Raw genomic sequence first — 17,412 nt, 5'->3', positions numbered from 1 at the left:
TTGAGAGAGAGTCCGCCTGCCGATGCAGGGGACACGGGTTCGTGCCCCGGTCCGGGAAGATCCCACGTGCCGCGGAGCGGCTGGGCCCGTGAGCCATGGCCGCTGAGCCTGCGCGTCCGGAGCCTGTGCTCCGCAGCGGGAGAGGCCACAACAGTAAGAGGCCCGCGTACCGCAAAAAAAAAAAAAAAATTGTATGTTAAAACAGACTATGAGTTGGGTCCCAGTTCCAGGGAGCTACTAAAATAGTATGACCATGAGATTACAAAACTCATTGAATCCACAGATGTGTTCATTGGCTTCTGGAGACATTTTCTCTGTAATAGGGTCTAAATCCCATAAATTGCAAGAATTTGAAGTAATTTGATAAGTTGGATCTTAGCTTTTACAAATCCACTCTTCTTTATTTCTAATAAATCTCCTGAGTCAGTAGTTGCTGCTCAATGTAGTTTATTGTTTGATTTTTTTTTTTAATTTTAGTTATGGTGGGTGGAATAGTCTACATTCACAGCTTATTTTTAATCTGCCCCTCAGATCCTAAATGCCCCCAAGACTGATTTGCCATTCTCTTCCTTTTAGACCTTCTAATTTAAGTATACTGCTGCTTTATATATGCCTTGATGACTTTTTGACACCTTGATTTCAACCTCTTCTCAGTTTTGGGATTTTGCCATTAGAAACCCCAAGTCCTGGAGATGGATCCTATTTACAAAACTACACTAATACATCTTCTGTAATTGACGTGCCATCAACCGGAGCCCCTTCAAAAAAGGTATTTTCCGTGTAAAATACAGTTTTGGTATTGATGAAGGAAATTCATTTAAAATTCCAATCTGTTAAAGGCAATTTCAGAATCTAACTTTCTTTAATTGCTGTTGCCTTAGAAGAGTTTATCTAAATGTAAAAGAAAGTTGTCATTATCATAGCCTCCAGTCATAGTAGGAGACACAAAGCTGGTTGCTCTATTGGCCATGTAAGTTTGTAACTCACAAGTATAGTTTAATTCAGCATATAGCTAAATAAACATTCAGATTTTTAATTTCCTTTTTTTAAAAAACAAAATTAAGATTGTTTCTATCACTTCGAAGGTAAATAATGGAAATTATACCTGCCATAGTTTTTGCTTATCCCCACCACTATGTTTGTTTTTTAATTTTACTAATTAACATGATAAAGGCAGCTATTTCTGATAATAAAATTTTTATAGTGGATCCTCATACAGGTGGAGTAAATATGTAATAAATGTATAGTAAAATGAAAAATATTTCACAGTATCCTTATAGTAAATACTGCAACAAGACAGAGTTGCAACTGCGACTCTTTTTATAATATTCTTTTATTAAAGTCTGTGGCAGTAGAAGCCAAAGTGCTGTTTATTTAAAACATATCCGTGGTGCAGGGTATCTTATGTAAGAATTAAATTAGTTATATGTAAAATACTTATTGCCGTGCTTAATAGATGTTTGAGAAATGGAAGCTAAATGAGTCAAACTGGTATGTGAATGACTGATATAGCCCTTTTACCCTCCTAGAGAGACATGTTGCTTCTTGTTTTGTTTTTACTCTTACTCCTGAACTTCCTTAGAGTCAGCAAAATTTTTTTCTATGATAGCTTCTTAATGAGTGATAATAGGAACTCCAAGAGTGGTAAACAGGGACTATAAAGTAGTTAATATGTGGATTATTTTAAATAGGATTTTTTAAAAGTTGGCAACTACCTGCTGTTGTATTATTATGGGAGTGAAATATAAGTGTGGAAATTAGTTTATTACAGTTATGAGAAGGCATAGCAGGATGGTGGTTAGCATGCCAGGTGAAGTAGGCCAAAACCATGTGAGTCAGAGTAATTAAGGACAAGTTAGGCAATGAACAGTTACATGATTTCATTGCCCAGTCTCAACCTCTTCCTGTCGCAACCTCTTCTGCCTCTGTTCTATTACAAGACATTCCTGGAAAAGGTATACTTCTAGGTCTGCCTGCAGTATCAACTAAAAATATCAAACCAAGTAGTGAGTTTAGTAGATAGTACTTTGCTAAATAAGGACCAGAGTTGACTAAGTTTTGTCCCTTGTGTGAATGTAGAGGTGCTAATCTGGGGAAGGAAGAGGAGGAAGTGTTATAAAAGTTTTATTGAAGGGAGTGGTAGATTAGGTGAAAATATTCAGTGGATAGTTAGTTATAGAGGAAAGACTCTGGCCAAGTGATAGAAATAATAATTGAAGGGTTAGAATGGCCAGGCTCTCCTGGGGAAAGAGAGAGTAGCTAAAGATCTTAATTTGGTAGTAAAAAAATTTTTTAGTATCCACTGACACAGTAGCCAGAGATCACTTTATAAAGAAGTTAAGTGAGGACTTCCCTCGTGGCCCAGTGGTTAAGACTCTGTGCTTCCACTGCAAGGGGACATGGCTTCATCCTTGGTCGGGGAACTAAGATCCCTCATTATGTGTGGCGCAGCCAAAAAAGAAAAAAAAAGGTTAAGTGATTAAAATAAATAGAAATAAGGTAGTAAATTAGAGAAAAGAGAAGGGGCAAGCAGAGACCAGTTAATAGAAGATTGAACACACCAGAAAGAAATGCTAATTCTAAGAGCAATATTCTTAGAATTTGGAAAATAATCAGATGATTTTTTTTTAATCTACTCCTCTGAATTACTCTAGAACTGTTTTTACTAAGTGCCAAAGAAGGGATATAAAATCTTGCTGTATTATTATTTTTTTATGTATACTAAGTTAGATCATAAATCTTGAGAATAGTAGCTGTCTTAAAGTTCTTCAGCATTTAGCCCAACTGGGAAAGATATATAAATAAATGGCTTCTAGGAATTTTGAGCCTTTCCCTGGAAACTAAAGTTGAAAGATGAAAGGATAGTGTAAGGGTAAAAATACTGAGGTTAATATGAAGAAATAGGCTGATGTTCATTCTAATAGAACATTAAATTAACCTAAAATGACATAAATAATGACATTAATAGTTTGTGTTTTCAGATGACAGACGGTATATAATATGAAATCTTGTATTAGGAAAATGTAGATGGGCACATCATGATGTCTTTTATCATTTACAGTGCAATTTATAATTCACAAACCTTAGACTTTTTGTGTTTTACAGTCTGTTGCCAGAATCGGCCAAACTGGAACAAAGTCTGTCTTCTCACAGAGTGGAAACAGTCGAGAGGTAACTCCAATTCTTGTTGCACAAACACAAAGTTCTGGCCCACAAACAAGGTATTTATTATGGTGTCATTATTTGATACTGTTCATTATTTGATATTGTTTCTTATTGTGAAACATGATTGTAATCCTTCAGTTTAGGCAGGTTTTGACTGTCCCAAGAATTCTAGAATGACTATTTTAAATTTTGAATATGTTAAATTTGAAATTTCTAACTTACTGAAAAACGAGTTTAATTTTTAGTTGAGTATTATTATGCAAATAAAGACAAGAGTTAGCTAAAATACCTTTTTACTCTAATTGCCTCATGAATTTGTTTGAACTAGATATTCTGAGCAGTCCTCCAAAATAATTTTCTTCTTTTTTTATATGACCTTCTCCACTGGTCAAGTACAGATAGGTTATTCTCCCCTTCCCCTATTATGCATTTCTATAAACGGATCATAATACTAATCTTCCAATAAATCTTCAAATAATGAATCCATTTCCACACAGAAGTGGTGTTAAGTAGGATCTCTCTTGTTCAAGGACTCAAAAATAAATTATAGCTAATATTTTAAGAGAAAGCTCCAACTTTGTCTCCTAAAATAATGAACATGTACCATAAGTCTTAAAACAGACGTACGTGCGCATACACCTTGACTATATAAAAGGCCTCAATATTTCTAAAATGCCAGGATGGTACGTCTCATCATGAGAGCCAGCTCTCAGGCAGGTGACAGTGATTGCCTCAGGCTCAGTTATGAGAAGGAGCCTGAGGCCTCCTGCAGAGCAGCATTAATCAGGCCAAGTATATGCTAGTCTTGAAGAATACATAAACATAATTTACTGAATTATACGTTTCACTTTAAACAAATATACTAACTAATATGCATCAACTATAATGATTTTGTGTTCTTTGTATTATTAATTCCATTTTATCTTCTCTTTTTTTAAGTTAAGGTATTGTTGATATACACCACTTTATCTTCTTTATTGCTTGTTTTAGTTTCCTACAGCTATTGTAACAAAGTACCACAAACTGGGTGGCTTAAAACAACAGAAATTTATTCACTTACAGTTCTAGAAGCTATAATCCAAAATCAAGGTATAGACAGGGCCATGCTTCTTTTGAAGCCACTAGGAGAGGATCCTTATCTTTCTAGCTTCTCGTAGCCCCAGGCATTCCTTATTTTGTGGTAGTACAATTCAGTATTTGCCTCTGTCTCCACATAGCCATCTTCTCTGTGTGCCTCTGTATTCAGATTTCCTTTTTCTTATTAGGACATCAGTCATGTTGATTTAGGGCCCACCCTGATGACCTCACCTTAACTTGATTACATCTAAAAAGACCATATTTCCAAAAAAGTTCACATTAACAGTACCAGGGGTTAGGGCTTCAACATATCCTTTTGGAGATACAATTCAACCCATAACATTGCTTTATTAACACTTACTCTTTATTTTGTCTTTTTAGAGGTCGTTTTAGGGTTTATATTACACATTTTAACTCATCAAAGTCTACCTTCATGTAATACTTTACCATGTCACATACAGTATAAAACCTTATAACGGTATATTTTCATGCTCCTCTCTCAGTCTGTATGCTATTGCTGTCATATATTTTACTTTAGAGTGATTGTTATAGTTTCTGCCTTAAATAGTTATCTTTAACAGAGACTTTTTTTTAATAAGAAAAAGAAGTCTGTTTTATAGATACCCACATATTTACTGTTTCTGGCGCTCTGTTTCTTTCTGTAGATCCAAATTTCAATTTGGTATTTTTTTTTTCTTCATCTTGAAGGACTTCTTTTAACACTTCTTGTAGTCTAGGTCTGTTGGTAATGAATTTTTTTTCAGCCTTTGTATGCAGAAGAAAGTTTTAAGTTCACCTTTGTTTTTATTTTTGAAAGATATTTTCACTGGGTATTGAATTCTTTTTTTAAATATTTATTTATTTTGGCTGCACTATGTCTTAGTTGCAGCATGCAGAATCTTCGTTGAGGCATGCGGAATCTTTAGTTGTGGCATGTGGACTTATTAGTTGCAGCATGTGGGCTTCTTAGTTTCAGCATGTGGACCCTTAGTTGTGGCATGAATGCGAGATCTAACAGTTCCCCGACCAGGGATCAAACCCGGGCCCCATGTATTGGGAGCACGGAGTCTTACCCATTGGACCACCAGGGAAGTCCTGGATATGGAATTCTAGTTGACAGTTTTTTTTTTCTTTAAAGATGTTGCGTTCCTGTCTACTGGCTTGCATTGCTTCTGACAAGAAGCCTGTTGCCATCCTCATTTTTGTTTCTCTATGTATGTAATCTGTCTCTTTTCTCTGACTCTTAAGATATTTTCTTTATCACTGATAATTAAGCCATTTGATTATGAGGTGCTGTAGTGTGTTTTCTCCTTTCTTGGCCTGCAAATTCATTGAGCTCCTTGGATCTGTAAGTTGATAGTTTTCATCAAATTTAGCTAATTTGGGGCCATTATTTCTTCAAATACTTTTTCTGTCCATGTCCTTCTCTCTCATTCTGGGACTTTAAGTACATGTATATTAGACTGTTTAAAGTTGTCCCACAGTTCACTAATACTCTGTTCTTTTTTGTTTCCAGTCTTTTTCTTCTCTTTCATTTTGGATAGGGTTTACTACTGTGTCGTCAAGCTAACGAATCTTTTCTTCTGCAGTGTCTAATCTGCTGTTAATCCCATTCAGTGTGTGTGTGTGTGTGTGTGTGTGTGTGTGTATTTTATCTTAGGCATTCTGTTTTTCATCTCTAGAAGTTTGATTTGGTTCTCTCCTTAACATGCCCGTGCTTTCTTCTACCTTTTTTAACATATGGAACTACATTTTATAGTAGCTCTTCTAATGATCTTAACTACTAAGTCTTACTGTGTCTGTTTTTTATTGATTGGTTTTTCTCTTCAGTATAGGTTATATTTTTCTGCTTCTTTCCATGCCAGGGTTTTTTTGTATGCCGGTTATTGGAAATTTTATGTGGTTGAATGCTGGACTTTTTGTATCCTTTTAAGTATTTTTCAAGTTTTGTTCTGGGATGCACTTAAAGTTTTTTTTTAATATCTTTATTGGAGTATAATTGCTTTACATTGCTGTGTTAGTCGCTGCTGTATAACAAAGTGAATCAGCTATACGTATACACATAACCCCATATCCCCTCCCTCTTGTGTCTCCCTCCCACCCTCCCTATCCCACCCCTCTAGGTGGTCACAAAGCACTGAGCTTATCTTCTTGTGCTATGCAGCTGCTTCTCACTAGCTATCTGTTTTACATTTGGTAGTGTATATATGTCAATGCCACTCTCTCACTTCGTCCCAGCTTACCCTTCCCCCTCCCCATGTCCTCAAGTCCATTCTCTACATCTGCGTCTTTATTCCTGTCCTGCCCCTAGGTTCTTCAGAACCATTTTTTTTTTTTAGATTCCATATATATGTGTTAGCATACGGTATTTGTTTTTCTCTTTCTGACTTACTTTACTCTGTACGACAGATTCTAGGTCCATCCACCTCACTACAAATAACTCAATTTTGTTTCTCTTTGTGGCTGAGTAATATTCCATTGTATATATGTGCCACATCTTCTTTATCCATTCATCTGTCATTGGACACTTAGGTTGCTTCCATGTCCTGACTCTTGTAAATAGTGCTGCGATGAACATTGTGGTACATGACTTTTTTTGAATTATGGTTTTCTCAGGGTATATGCCCAGTAGTGGGATTGCTGTGTCATATGGTAGTTCTATTTTTAGTTTTTTAAGGAACCTCCATACTGTTCTCCATAGTGGCTGTATCAATTTACATTCCCACCAACAGTGCAAGAGGGTTCCCTTTTCTCCACACCCTCTCCAGCATTTATTGTTTGTAGATTTTTTGATGATGGCCATTCTGACCAGTGTGAGGTAATACCTCATTGTAGTTTTGATTTGCATTTTTCTAATGATTAATGATGTTGAGCATCCTTTCATGTGTTTGTTGGCAATGTGTGTATCTTCTTTGGAGAAATGTCTATTTAGGTCTTCTGCCCATTTTTGGATTGGGTTGTTTGTTTTTTTGATATTGAGCTGCATGAGCTGCTTGTATATTTTGGAGATTAATTGGTCAGTTGCTTCGTTTGCAAATATTTTCTCCCATTCTGAGGGCTGTCTTTTCGTCTTGTTTATGGTTTCCTTTGCTGTGCTTTTAAGTTTCATTAGGTCCCATTTGTTTATTTTTGTTTTTATTTCCATTTCTCTAGGAGGTGGGTCAAAAAGGATCTTGCTGTGATTTATGTCGTAGCGTGTTCTGCCTATGTTTTCCTCTAAGAGTTTTATAGTGTTTGGCCTTACATTTAGGTCTTTCATCCATTTTGAGTTTATTTGTGTGTGTGGTGTTAGGGAGTGTTCTAACTTCATACTTTTACATGTAGCTGTCCAGTTTTCCCAGCACCACTTATTGAAGAGGCTGTCTTTTCTCCATTGTATATTCTTGCCTCCTTTATCAAAGATAAGGTGACCATATGTGGGATGCACTTAAATTACTTGTTAACAGCTTGATCCTTTCAGGTTTTGCTTTTTAATTTGTTCGGTGGGACAAGAGCAGCCTTTAGTCTGGATTAATTTTGCCCCACTTTGAATACTCTACTCAATGTTCTGTTTAGTATGAGGTTTTTTCACTCTGGCTATTGAATATATGAGCCATTCCCAGACCAAGGTGAGCTCCAAGAATTGTTCTGCCTGCTCCTTTTCAGTAGTTCTTTCACCACATTCTGGTAGTTTCCTCACTGCAATACTGTAAAGCAATTCTGATGCTACCTACCCAGACTTAGCATAGATTTTGCAGGCTATGGTCACAGTCCCAACAAGACTGTCATCAAGTCTTACTGACTTGCCAGTTACAAGCTCAGGGGTTCCCCAGGCCACTCACATTTCTAGCCAACTGGCTACAAATTTGAGAATTCATGCTAGCCCCTCAGGTTTGATAATTTGCTAGAACAACTTACAGAATCTAGGAGAGTGCTATACTTAAAATTACAGTTTTATTATAAAAGATACAGAGCAGAACCAGACAAATGAGACCCATAAGTTAAGATCTGGGAGAGTACTGAATACAAGAGCCTCTGTCTCCATGTGGAATCGAGATGTCACCCTCTCGGCATATCTGTGTGTTTATCAACCAGGAAACTCAACCAAGATTTGATGTTCAGAGTTTTTAATGGGTTTTATTACATAGGCATGATATATTGTGTCATTGATCCCTTGAATGAACTTAGTCTCCAGCCACCTTCCCCTTCCTGGAGGAGGTCAGGCTAATATCACCTAGCTCAAAGTCCAGTCCTCTAATCACATGGTTAATCTTTCCAATATGGCCAGCCCCCCATCCTGAAACTATCTAGGACCCCACCATGAGTCACTTCATTAGCATAAACTTAGGCATGGTCCCAGACACCCACAATGAGTAACAAAGATATCACTTGGGAAATTCTGAAGATTTAAAAGCTCCCTATCAACAACTTGGGACAAGACTAGGCAAATTATCATACAACACTCAAACACCTGCACTGGTCAGTTTTCAACTGAAGGCTCTAAGGAAACCTCTTACAGATCTTTGGAGCTCCCCTCTTTGTAGCGCTCTCCTTTCTGGTGCTGCAACCTGCAGATTCTAACTGCCTTGGCTTCCCTGAATTCTCAACATTTTCTTCTCAACACACGGAGTCCACTGAGCTCTAGTTGTGTTCCCCTTCCCTGCCCTGCATCCTCAGAACTTTCCTCAGGCATGTGCTACCTGCTGTCCAGTGTCTGAAAAACATTGTTTCATATATTTTGTTCAGTATTATAGTTGATTAAGATGGGAGAATAAATCTGGAATAAATAATTCCATATTACTCTATCATAATTGGTAGAAGTCTGTTCTTTTATTTAGTACTCTTAGCTAAATCACCCAAGAAAGTTTGTTGGTCATTGTTTTCTCCACATGTTAACCTCTAAAAATCATTTCTATAATCTTTCCAAGGCATTTTCCTATAATTACTAGGATATTTCATATTTTATTGCAAAGCCATAAGATGATGCTATTTACAAAAACTTTTTTAAATGGTATTTCATATAATTGGCACATAGTCAAATTAAGTAGTAAGTGGTAGAACCTGATTTTAAACTTCAACAGTCTGATTCTGGAGCACATGCCTTTCACTGTCAAACTCCTAGTTAAACAGATGCAGTATCCTGTTTCACTTTTCTGGTGCCTGTCAGACTTTGAGTTTTTTATTTTGTCAGATGGCCCTTTGGAGCTAACAGAACCCTAATGAAAATTATAATACAGGGATGTCTTCTTTAACCTCCTAGCCCCAGAACTCTCTTATTATTTTTACTTCTACCCCCACAAGATGTATGTTACCCTCATGTAGCCTTTTGCCTGTTTAAAGCAAGCTCAGCATCTTTCTCAGGCTTGTCCTCCCTATAAACTGCTCCATACTATGAAGTTATTCCCTCCTACTTCTCAGGCAAAAGTCTTTTCTATAGTTAACGTAATCTTATTGACAAAATATAGCTTACATGTATAGTATAAATGACACATAGTTGTTCCTGCCAAGTAAAGGATAATGGTACTTTTAAAAATGAATAGGTTTCTGGAAAAGGCAAAACTATGGAAACAGTAAAAAGGTAAGTAGTTGCCAAGGAAGGAGGAGGGATGAGTAGGCAGAGCACAGAGGATTTTTAGGGCAGTGAAAACATTCTGTATGATAATATAATGATGGATGCATGTCATAATACATTTTTCCAAACCCATAGAATATACAAAACCAAGAGTGACCTCTAAGGTAAACTATGGGCTTTGGATGATTATCAATGAGTGACAATGTGATAGTCACTGTAGATTCATCAACTGTAACATTGTTCCACTTTGGTGGGGGATGCTGATAACGGGGGAGGCTGTGCATGTGTGGGAGCAGGGAGTATATAGAAATTCTCTGCACCTTCCCCTCAGTTTTGCTGTGAACCTTAAACTGTGCTAAAAAAAAATAGTATTAATAAAAAAATTATCATTAAAAAGTAAATTGGTCAACCCAAATGACCTCACTTGCTGAAATCTCTACATTGAGATTGTATCTTTGAAAGCCTGTGCATTCTTTTATTCACTGGTCAGCTTCTCTTTTATTTTCAGAAGCTTCTTTGACCCAGACTCAGGTAATTAGTAGGATTTCCCATAAGCTGTATAAACTGTAAATAGTTTAGTCCATAGACTTACTGTCAATTAGATAATTTGAGGTTTAAATCTGCTTGCTTTCTAACAATGGAATTCTTTTTTTTTTAATTGAACTATAGTTGATTTACAAAATTGTATTAGTTTCAGGTGTACAGCAAAATGATTTGTTTTACATACATACATATATATATATATATACATACACATATATTCTTTTTCAGATTCTTTTCCATTGTAGGTTATTATAAGATACTGAATATAGTTCCCTGTGCTATACAGTAAATCCTTGTTTATCTATTTTATGTATAGTGTGTGTATCAAGAATAGAATTCTTATATCTTAAGATTTGCCTTTAAAGTAAAAAAAAAAAATCTATCCAAGTGATTATTAGATTCCTTTTGCTCTAAACAGAATAATCCCTTGGTGTGGCTGTTTGAATTTACAGGGTAATAACTTCCCAGGTATCAATTGTTCTAGTGGTATTTATTTGTTGGCAAATACCCCACATTTAGACTGTCCATGTCCAGCTTTCTTTTTCTTTTTCTCTAACTTGCTATAGTTGCAAATGAGGGCTAGAGATAATTGGTTTATAGATGTGTTTACTATTTATTGACCCATAATTTTTATGTGGATTGTTTTAAGTTCAAATTAGCAATTTCAGATAGAGTGAAGATCTGTGCTATAATTTTTATCATTTTATCATAACAAGAATCATTTTTTAAATAAGAGTTTTCATAGGGGGATGAGAAAAGGACTGATGTCATCAATTTTAGAATGCGAACATGTTGAATGCTTATTTTTTAATATACTTGAATTGAAACAATAGTTAATGGTCATAAACTGAGGTTTTTTTTTAATGTCTACTTTTATAATTTTTTAGTACAACACCTCAGGTATTGAGCCCCACTATCACATCTCCCCCAAATGCACTGCCTCGAAGAAGTTCACGACTTTTTACTAGTGACAGCTCTACAACCAAGGTAATTTAAAGATTTCTGTATATCACATTTACTTAATGCTTCCTCCTCTAAAATTTCTGTTCATCGATGACTCAATGTCTGATGAATAAATTAGGAGACTATTTAAAAATTTTTTAATGTTTTTTAATTTGGAGGACCATCTGTAACATTTGTAAATTTTCTTGGTCCTTTAATAAATATAACATTGTAGAAATTACAAAATTATAGTGATGGAGAGCAGGTCAGTGGTTATTAGGAGCTAGAACTGAGGGGAGGATGTGACTTTTACAGCATAGCACAAGGGAATTTCTTTGTGTAGTGGTAGAGCAGTCCTATATCTTTATTGTGGTAGTTGATTACACAGATCCATACATGTGACAAAATTATACTGAAGTATACACACCAAAATTTTTTAAAAGGTGCATGTGAAAACTGATGAAATCCAAATAAGATCTATAGTTTTGGTTGCTAGTGTTGTACCAATTCCAGTTTCCTGGATTTGATGGTGTACTACGGCTATGTCAAATGTTACCATTGCTAAAAGTTGTGGGAAGAGTAAATGGAAATTTTCTGTGTTTTCTTTGCACGTTTCTTTGCACAATTGGAGGAACTTATACCTTTGGTAAATTTTCTTCATCTATTGACAAATATTATGGACAGTCTTTAACTTTGACATATATAGATCAGCAATTTTGTACCTTATAAATTACAATGCTCTGAGACAATTAGATAGTTGTTGTATCTACTTACTTTCTTATTTTTTTTTTTTTTTTACTTTCTTATTTTTAAATAATAAATGAAAGTGATGGTTTTTAAAAAAATGTTTGTTTATTTATTTGGCTGCATTGGCTCGTAGTTGCGGCACGTGGGCTTCTCTCTAGTTGTGGTTCATGGGCCTAGTTGCCCCACGGCATGTGGGATCTTAGTTCCCCAGCCAGGGATCGAACCCACGTCTCCTGCATTGGAAGGTGGATTCTTAACCATTGGACCACCAGGGAAGTCCCAAAAGTGATATACTTTCAATAAAGAGAAATGCTTAAAGCTAATGTACCTTAAACACTAGTTAGTTACTATGATTTATTTTCAGAATTGTTGCATTCCAAATTAAATGACTGATGACTTGTTTTCTGAGAAAAATACAGATCAATCAAAACTGTTTATTTTATATCTAATACTTGAGAAAAGGGTTGGGGGGATGTCTAAAATAAATGAGTGTAATAAGTGTGGGATTTTCCTTCTTGTTACAGGAGAATAGCAAAAAATTAAAAATGAAGTTTCCACCTAAAATCCCAAACAGAAAAACAAAAAGTAAAACTAATAAAGGAGGAATAACTCAACCTAACATAAATGATAGCCTAGAAATAACTAAATTAGACTCTGCAATCATTTCAGAAGGGAAAATCTCCACAATCACACCTCAGATCCAGGCATTTAATCTACAGAAAGCAGCAGCAGGTCTGTTTTAAATGCTTAATGTCTTCTTTGTATTTTATTTTATTTTATTCACTTATTTTAAGTAAATTTATTTATGTTCATTAAAGTGCTTTCCATTTTTTTCTGGATAGATGTTGGAATTTTTAATGAATTATTTTGTAATTAGCCTTTCTAGAAAACCAGACTGCTTTACTGTGTTTTTCTCCTTTGTTTACTACATTGTTTTCTCCTAGAAGGTTTGATGAGCCTTCTTCGTGAAATGGGGAAAGGTTATTTAGCTTTGTGCTCATACAACTGCAAAGAAGCTATAAATATCTTGAGCCACCTACCTTCTCACCACTACAATACTGGTTGGGTCCTGTGCCAGATTGGAAGGGCCTATTTTGAACTTTCAGAGTACATGCAAGTAAGTATGAAAAACAGTTATATATGCCTTTCTAGAGATAATTTAAATTTAATTAAAATGCTTATGCTTGAGAAGCCTAGATATAAAGGGTCAGTATTTATTATGTAATGTCTATATTTATTTTGTCACTATATATATATATATATATATGAGCACAATTCTTTCTTGTGTTAAGGGGTAGTTTAAATTCTTTGGGATTACTTGAGATAGATTTGTAGAGAACCCAAGTCATCCATACATTCTTTTCTTTTTTAAATTTATTTTTCCTTTTTTTTTTTTTTTTTTTGGCTTGTGTCAGGTCTTAGTTGGGGCACACAGGATCTTTGTTGAGGCATGCAGGATCTTTTTGTTACGGCACATGGTCTGCTTGGGTGTCTCTCTAGTTGTGGCAGGAAGGTATTCTCTCTCTAGTTGTGGCACGCGGGCTCTGTAGTTTGTGGCATGCGGGCTCTCTCCTTGAGGCGTGAGCTCAATAGTTGTGGCACGTGGGCTTAGTTGCCCCACAGCATGTGGGATCTTAGTTCCCGACCAGAGATGGAACCCGTGTCCCCTGCTTGAAAGGTGGGTTCTTTACCCCTGGACCACCAGGGAGGTCCCCATCGATACATTCTTATGTGAAACATTTGTACTCTACTTAGTTGGATCTGAAAATGTGTATTTACCATGTAATAGATGTTTATAATCAATTCTTTCTACTATATATATAGAGTTCTTACTGGGATGACTTTTTGGCATTTAGTATGTTTTATAAATTTAATACTATGGAGAAAGTTGTATATAATGGAGAACATAATGTCCATATTACAAGGCTTTTATCATTTTAATTTTAATTATATTTGTTGCTTAAGTTATCTGTTTAAATCAGGAAAGGAGAGGATGATTAGCCTAAAGCCAAAGAAAATTCTAATTTACTCCCCATTTCTTCTTTCAAAGCACTTCATCCCCCTGCCCCTAAACTTAAAATTAGAAAAACGTTTAAAAAAAACTTTAAGAAACCTATATATTAGTAAAATTTCTCTAACATAAATTATTTAAAGTTGATAATAAGGTCACTTATTTGCCCTGATTACTTTCAGCATATATTTGAGTGCATGTTGTATCCTAGACTCTATTCTGTACTGTAATATAGCTAGACAGATAATTGCTTGCCTTCAGAGAGCTTACTTTCTAGTAGGAGACATATTGTAAGCCAATAAATATATAAGGACAGGCAATAAGCATATGAAAGAAATAGCAATAATAATAGCAATAAGCATATGACATAGCAATAAGTCATATGAAAGAAAAATGAGGCATGGTAAGGAGATTGGGAGACAGTGAATTATGGTGCTATTTTTTAAAAAACATGCTCAGAAAAAGGTTACTTCTCCCTGAATGAGCCATGCAAAGCTCTAGGGGTGAAGTGTACTTCCAGGTAGAGAATAAATGCAGAATTGAAATTTATTGTAAATTACAATTGTAATTTATCTTATAATTTTTGTAATCTATCTTGTAATAAATTGTAATTTATCTTGTAATTTTGAGTACTAAAGAAAAAAGAGTTGTAGACAGAAAGACTTTTTCATTGCTGGATTGTGGTTTTTTTAATTGGTACACAGGTAAAAGCTTTATGTGGATTATTTCTTATTTATTGTTTCACAGGTACTTTACATGAATTTTATTGTTACCCCTAATTATAGAGCAGATGTAGACCCAGATATTTAACTAAAGAAAGCCTTTGTTTCAACTTAATTTAGTAAGTTTTTTTTTCATTTTCCTTTTTGTCTATGGCACAGTCACTTTTCAGAGGAAGCAATAGATTCTGAAAAATTTTAAACCAGAAGGTTTCCAAAACCTGTATTTAGCAGGTGGTTAGGTCTGTCTTCTCTTAACCAACGCCTGTTTGAAAAATGCCCATTTGAAAAACTTATCTGTATAACTTTTAAGGGATTCAGGGAAGTCACAAATCTAAGCTAAATTTAGATAGTATATGGCCATATGTAAGAATTGTTCCTATTTTTCTAGTTTTATAAATTCTGTTTCCATATTTTGTCATCTTCATTTCATTAAGAGTAGACCAGATATTCCTTATTCTAAACTAAACTTGACTTTCAGAATTTTTAACTTACTGAATTGATAAACTGGGGAGCTACATAACCCAAAGCCTCAAACTTCAGGGGAGAGAAGCACAGTTCTGGAAGCTTTGAGTGTGGTGAGGAAAAACTTTGACCTGGTAGCTGAGAAGGGACCCTAAAGTCAAGAGAGTGCTGCAGAAGAAAAGGGAATTATACTAGGCAGGGACTATAGTTCCTAGCAGGTAAGACATTGATGAAAATATTCAGTGCTCAACATGCCATAGGGTTGGTGGCCAGCCAAGCCTGTTTTTCCCCTGAAGTTTTCAGCTCAACCTCTTAATAATCAGTACAAAAATAGGTTTTGTATTACACAGGTCATTCTTCTCTCACCTTTCCTGAGAGTTATTCTATAAAGCCATAATTAAAACATGGAATAGTGTTTTTTGAGAATAAAATAATTGACTTCTTTTTAAATTATTAACTTTGTATAGATCTCTCTTCTGTCTTTTTGGTGGAAACAAATTTTCTTTTCAGAATTCATGTTCCTGCCATAACTTGTTTATAAAAACTAGGTTAAGTGTGAATATGATTACATCAATATTTGACCTACCATGGAAGGTTGCTCAATTTGGCCATGTGTTAGTATCAATACTAGTTCACATAAACACTGTAAAACAAGGCAGCGTTTAGGTCCTATGAGAACAGTGCCCAGCACTCTCCCTCTGTATATGTAAATTGTATCAACTTGTTTTCCCCTTACTAGTTTTTATATTTCAGGCTGAAAGAATATTCTCAGAGGTTAGAAGAATTGAGAATTACAGAGTCGAAGGCATGGAGATCTACTCTACAACACTTTGGCATCTTCAAAAGGATGTTGCTCTTTCAGTTCTTTCGAAAGACTTAACAGATATGGATAAAAATTCACCAGAGGTAAATTAACTGAAACACTTTGCTTATGTGGCTATCTTTTTTTATTTTTATTTTATTTTATTTTTTTTGCCTCACCAGCGCAGCTTGTGGGATTTTAGTTCCCTGACCAGGGAGTGAACCCAGGCCCTAGGCAGTGAGAGTGCAGAGTCCTAACCACCGAACCACCAGGGAATTCCCTGTAGCTATCTTTTGATCATCTTTACCAAACGGAAATGACCCAAATCATTCATTTAGTATCACCCACACTTATTTTCGTATTCTTCTGTATAGGCAGGGACTCAGAGAAGAAGGGGAAATCCTAGAGTATATGGTGCAGATTCACAAATAGAAAAATCATAAAGCAGATTTTTCATTCAGGATTAATCAAGATTTGGTTTTGTTATAATTGCTGTTGTCACCAAGAGTAGAGTTCATTAAACAGAAATAGAGATTTTTTTAAAGTGCTCATTTTAAATTAAAATGATAATTTTAACAGTCATTTTAAGACATAGGCGCAGTTTACATGTTTCAGTCCTATAAGGATTTTATTTCTGTGCTCCTCAAGAATATTTAGTGGTACTTCTGTAACATATTTAAGCTTCTGTAGTCTCCATGAACACTGAATTGGCAAATACTGAACCATTGCTCCTAGGGGAAATACACACACACATATCACACTTGGATCCACCAGTGATCACTAAAGCACTGCAAGTATTGATTTTGGTTTTACAAATAAATTTTAGAAAGTAGACAAATTTGCCAATATGGAATCCATGAATGAGGATTGACTATATTAAAACTCTTTCAATTGCTGTCTTTCTGTTCTAAATAAGATCTGAGTCTTGATTTTAGTCATAGATTGCTTTTGTTAGAAAAAAATAAAACAAAATTTTAATTGTGCATTTGCTTCTTGTTTCCATTTTTTTAAGGCCTGGTGTGCTGCAGGGAACTGTTTCAGTTTGCAACGGGAACATGATATTGCGATTAAATTCTTCCAGAGAGCTATCCAGGTTGATCCAAATTATGCTTATGCCTATACTCTATTAGGGCATGAGTTTGTGTTAACTGAAGAATTAGACAAAGCATTAGCTTGTTTTCGAAATGCTATCAGAGTCAATCCTAGACATTATAATGCATGGTAAGTGCTAACAAAGTGCAAAGGCAGTGTCTTATTGATGGGGCTGATACTCAGTAATTTTTCTTATTAGATATCTCTTTGTTGTCATGAATTTGATTACTAACTAATACTTGAGAATGGTACCTACTAGTTGATAACTTCTAACCAAAATGGTTTTTTATGTGAAATT

The 17,412-nt window shown here is 35.3% G+C and overlaps 1 protein-coding gene across 11 annotated transcripts in view; it reads left to right on the top strand.

Annotated features, from left to right (window-relative positions):
* CDC27 (cell division cycle 27) overlaps positions 1-17,412 on the top strand; it is a 56,464-nt gene that overhangs the window by 26,430 nt on the left and 12,622 nt on the right. For 4 of the 11 annotated variants that reach the window (XM_019944476.3, XM_019944468.3, XM_019944474.3 and 1 more), the window contains 7 exons: positions 655-769; positions 3,088-3,221; positions 11,224-11,323; positions 12,550-12,757; positions 12,970-13,142; positions 15,974-16,126; positions 17,035-17,243. In XM_019944476.3, coding sequence (XP_019800035.1) covers positions 655-769; positions 3,088-3,221; positions 11,224-11,323; positions 12,550-12,757; positions 12,970-13,142; positions 15,974-16,126; positions 17,035-17,243 — 1,092 coding nt within the window. The remainder of the gene's footprint in view (positions 1-654; positions 770-3,087; positions 3,222-11,223; positions 11,324-12,549; positions 12,758-12,969; positions 13,143-15,973; positions 16,127-17,034; positions 17,244-17,412) is intronic. The other 7 variants (XM_033846792.2, XM_033846791.2, XM_073797833.1 and 4 more) reach the window with 3 other exon arrangements.

The sequence above is a fragment of the Tursiops truncatus genome, chromosome 20, assembly GCF_011762595.2.
Source record: "Tursiops truncatus isolate mTurTru1 chromosome 20, mTurTru1.mat.Y, whole genome shotgun sequence".
NCBI classification, from domain to species: Eukaryota; Metazoa; Chordata; class Mammalia; order Artiodactyla; family Delphinidae; genus Tursiops; species Tursiops truncatus.
The sequence above is the reverse complement of the archived record's forward strand: the minus strand, read 5'-3'. Positions and strand labels throughout refer to the sequence as shown.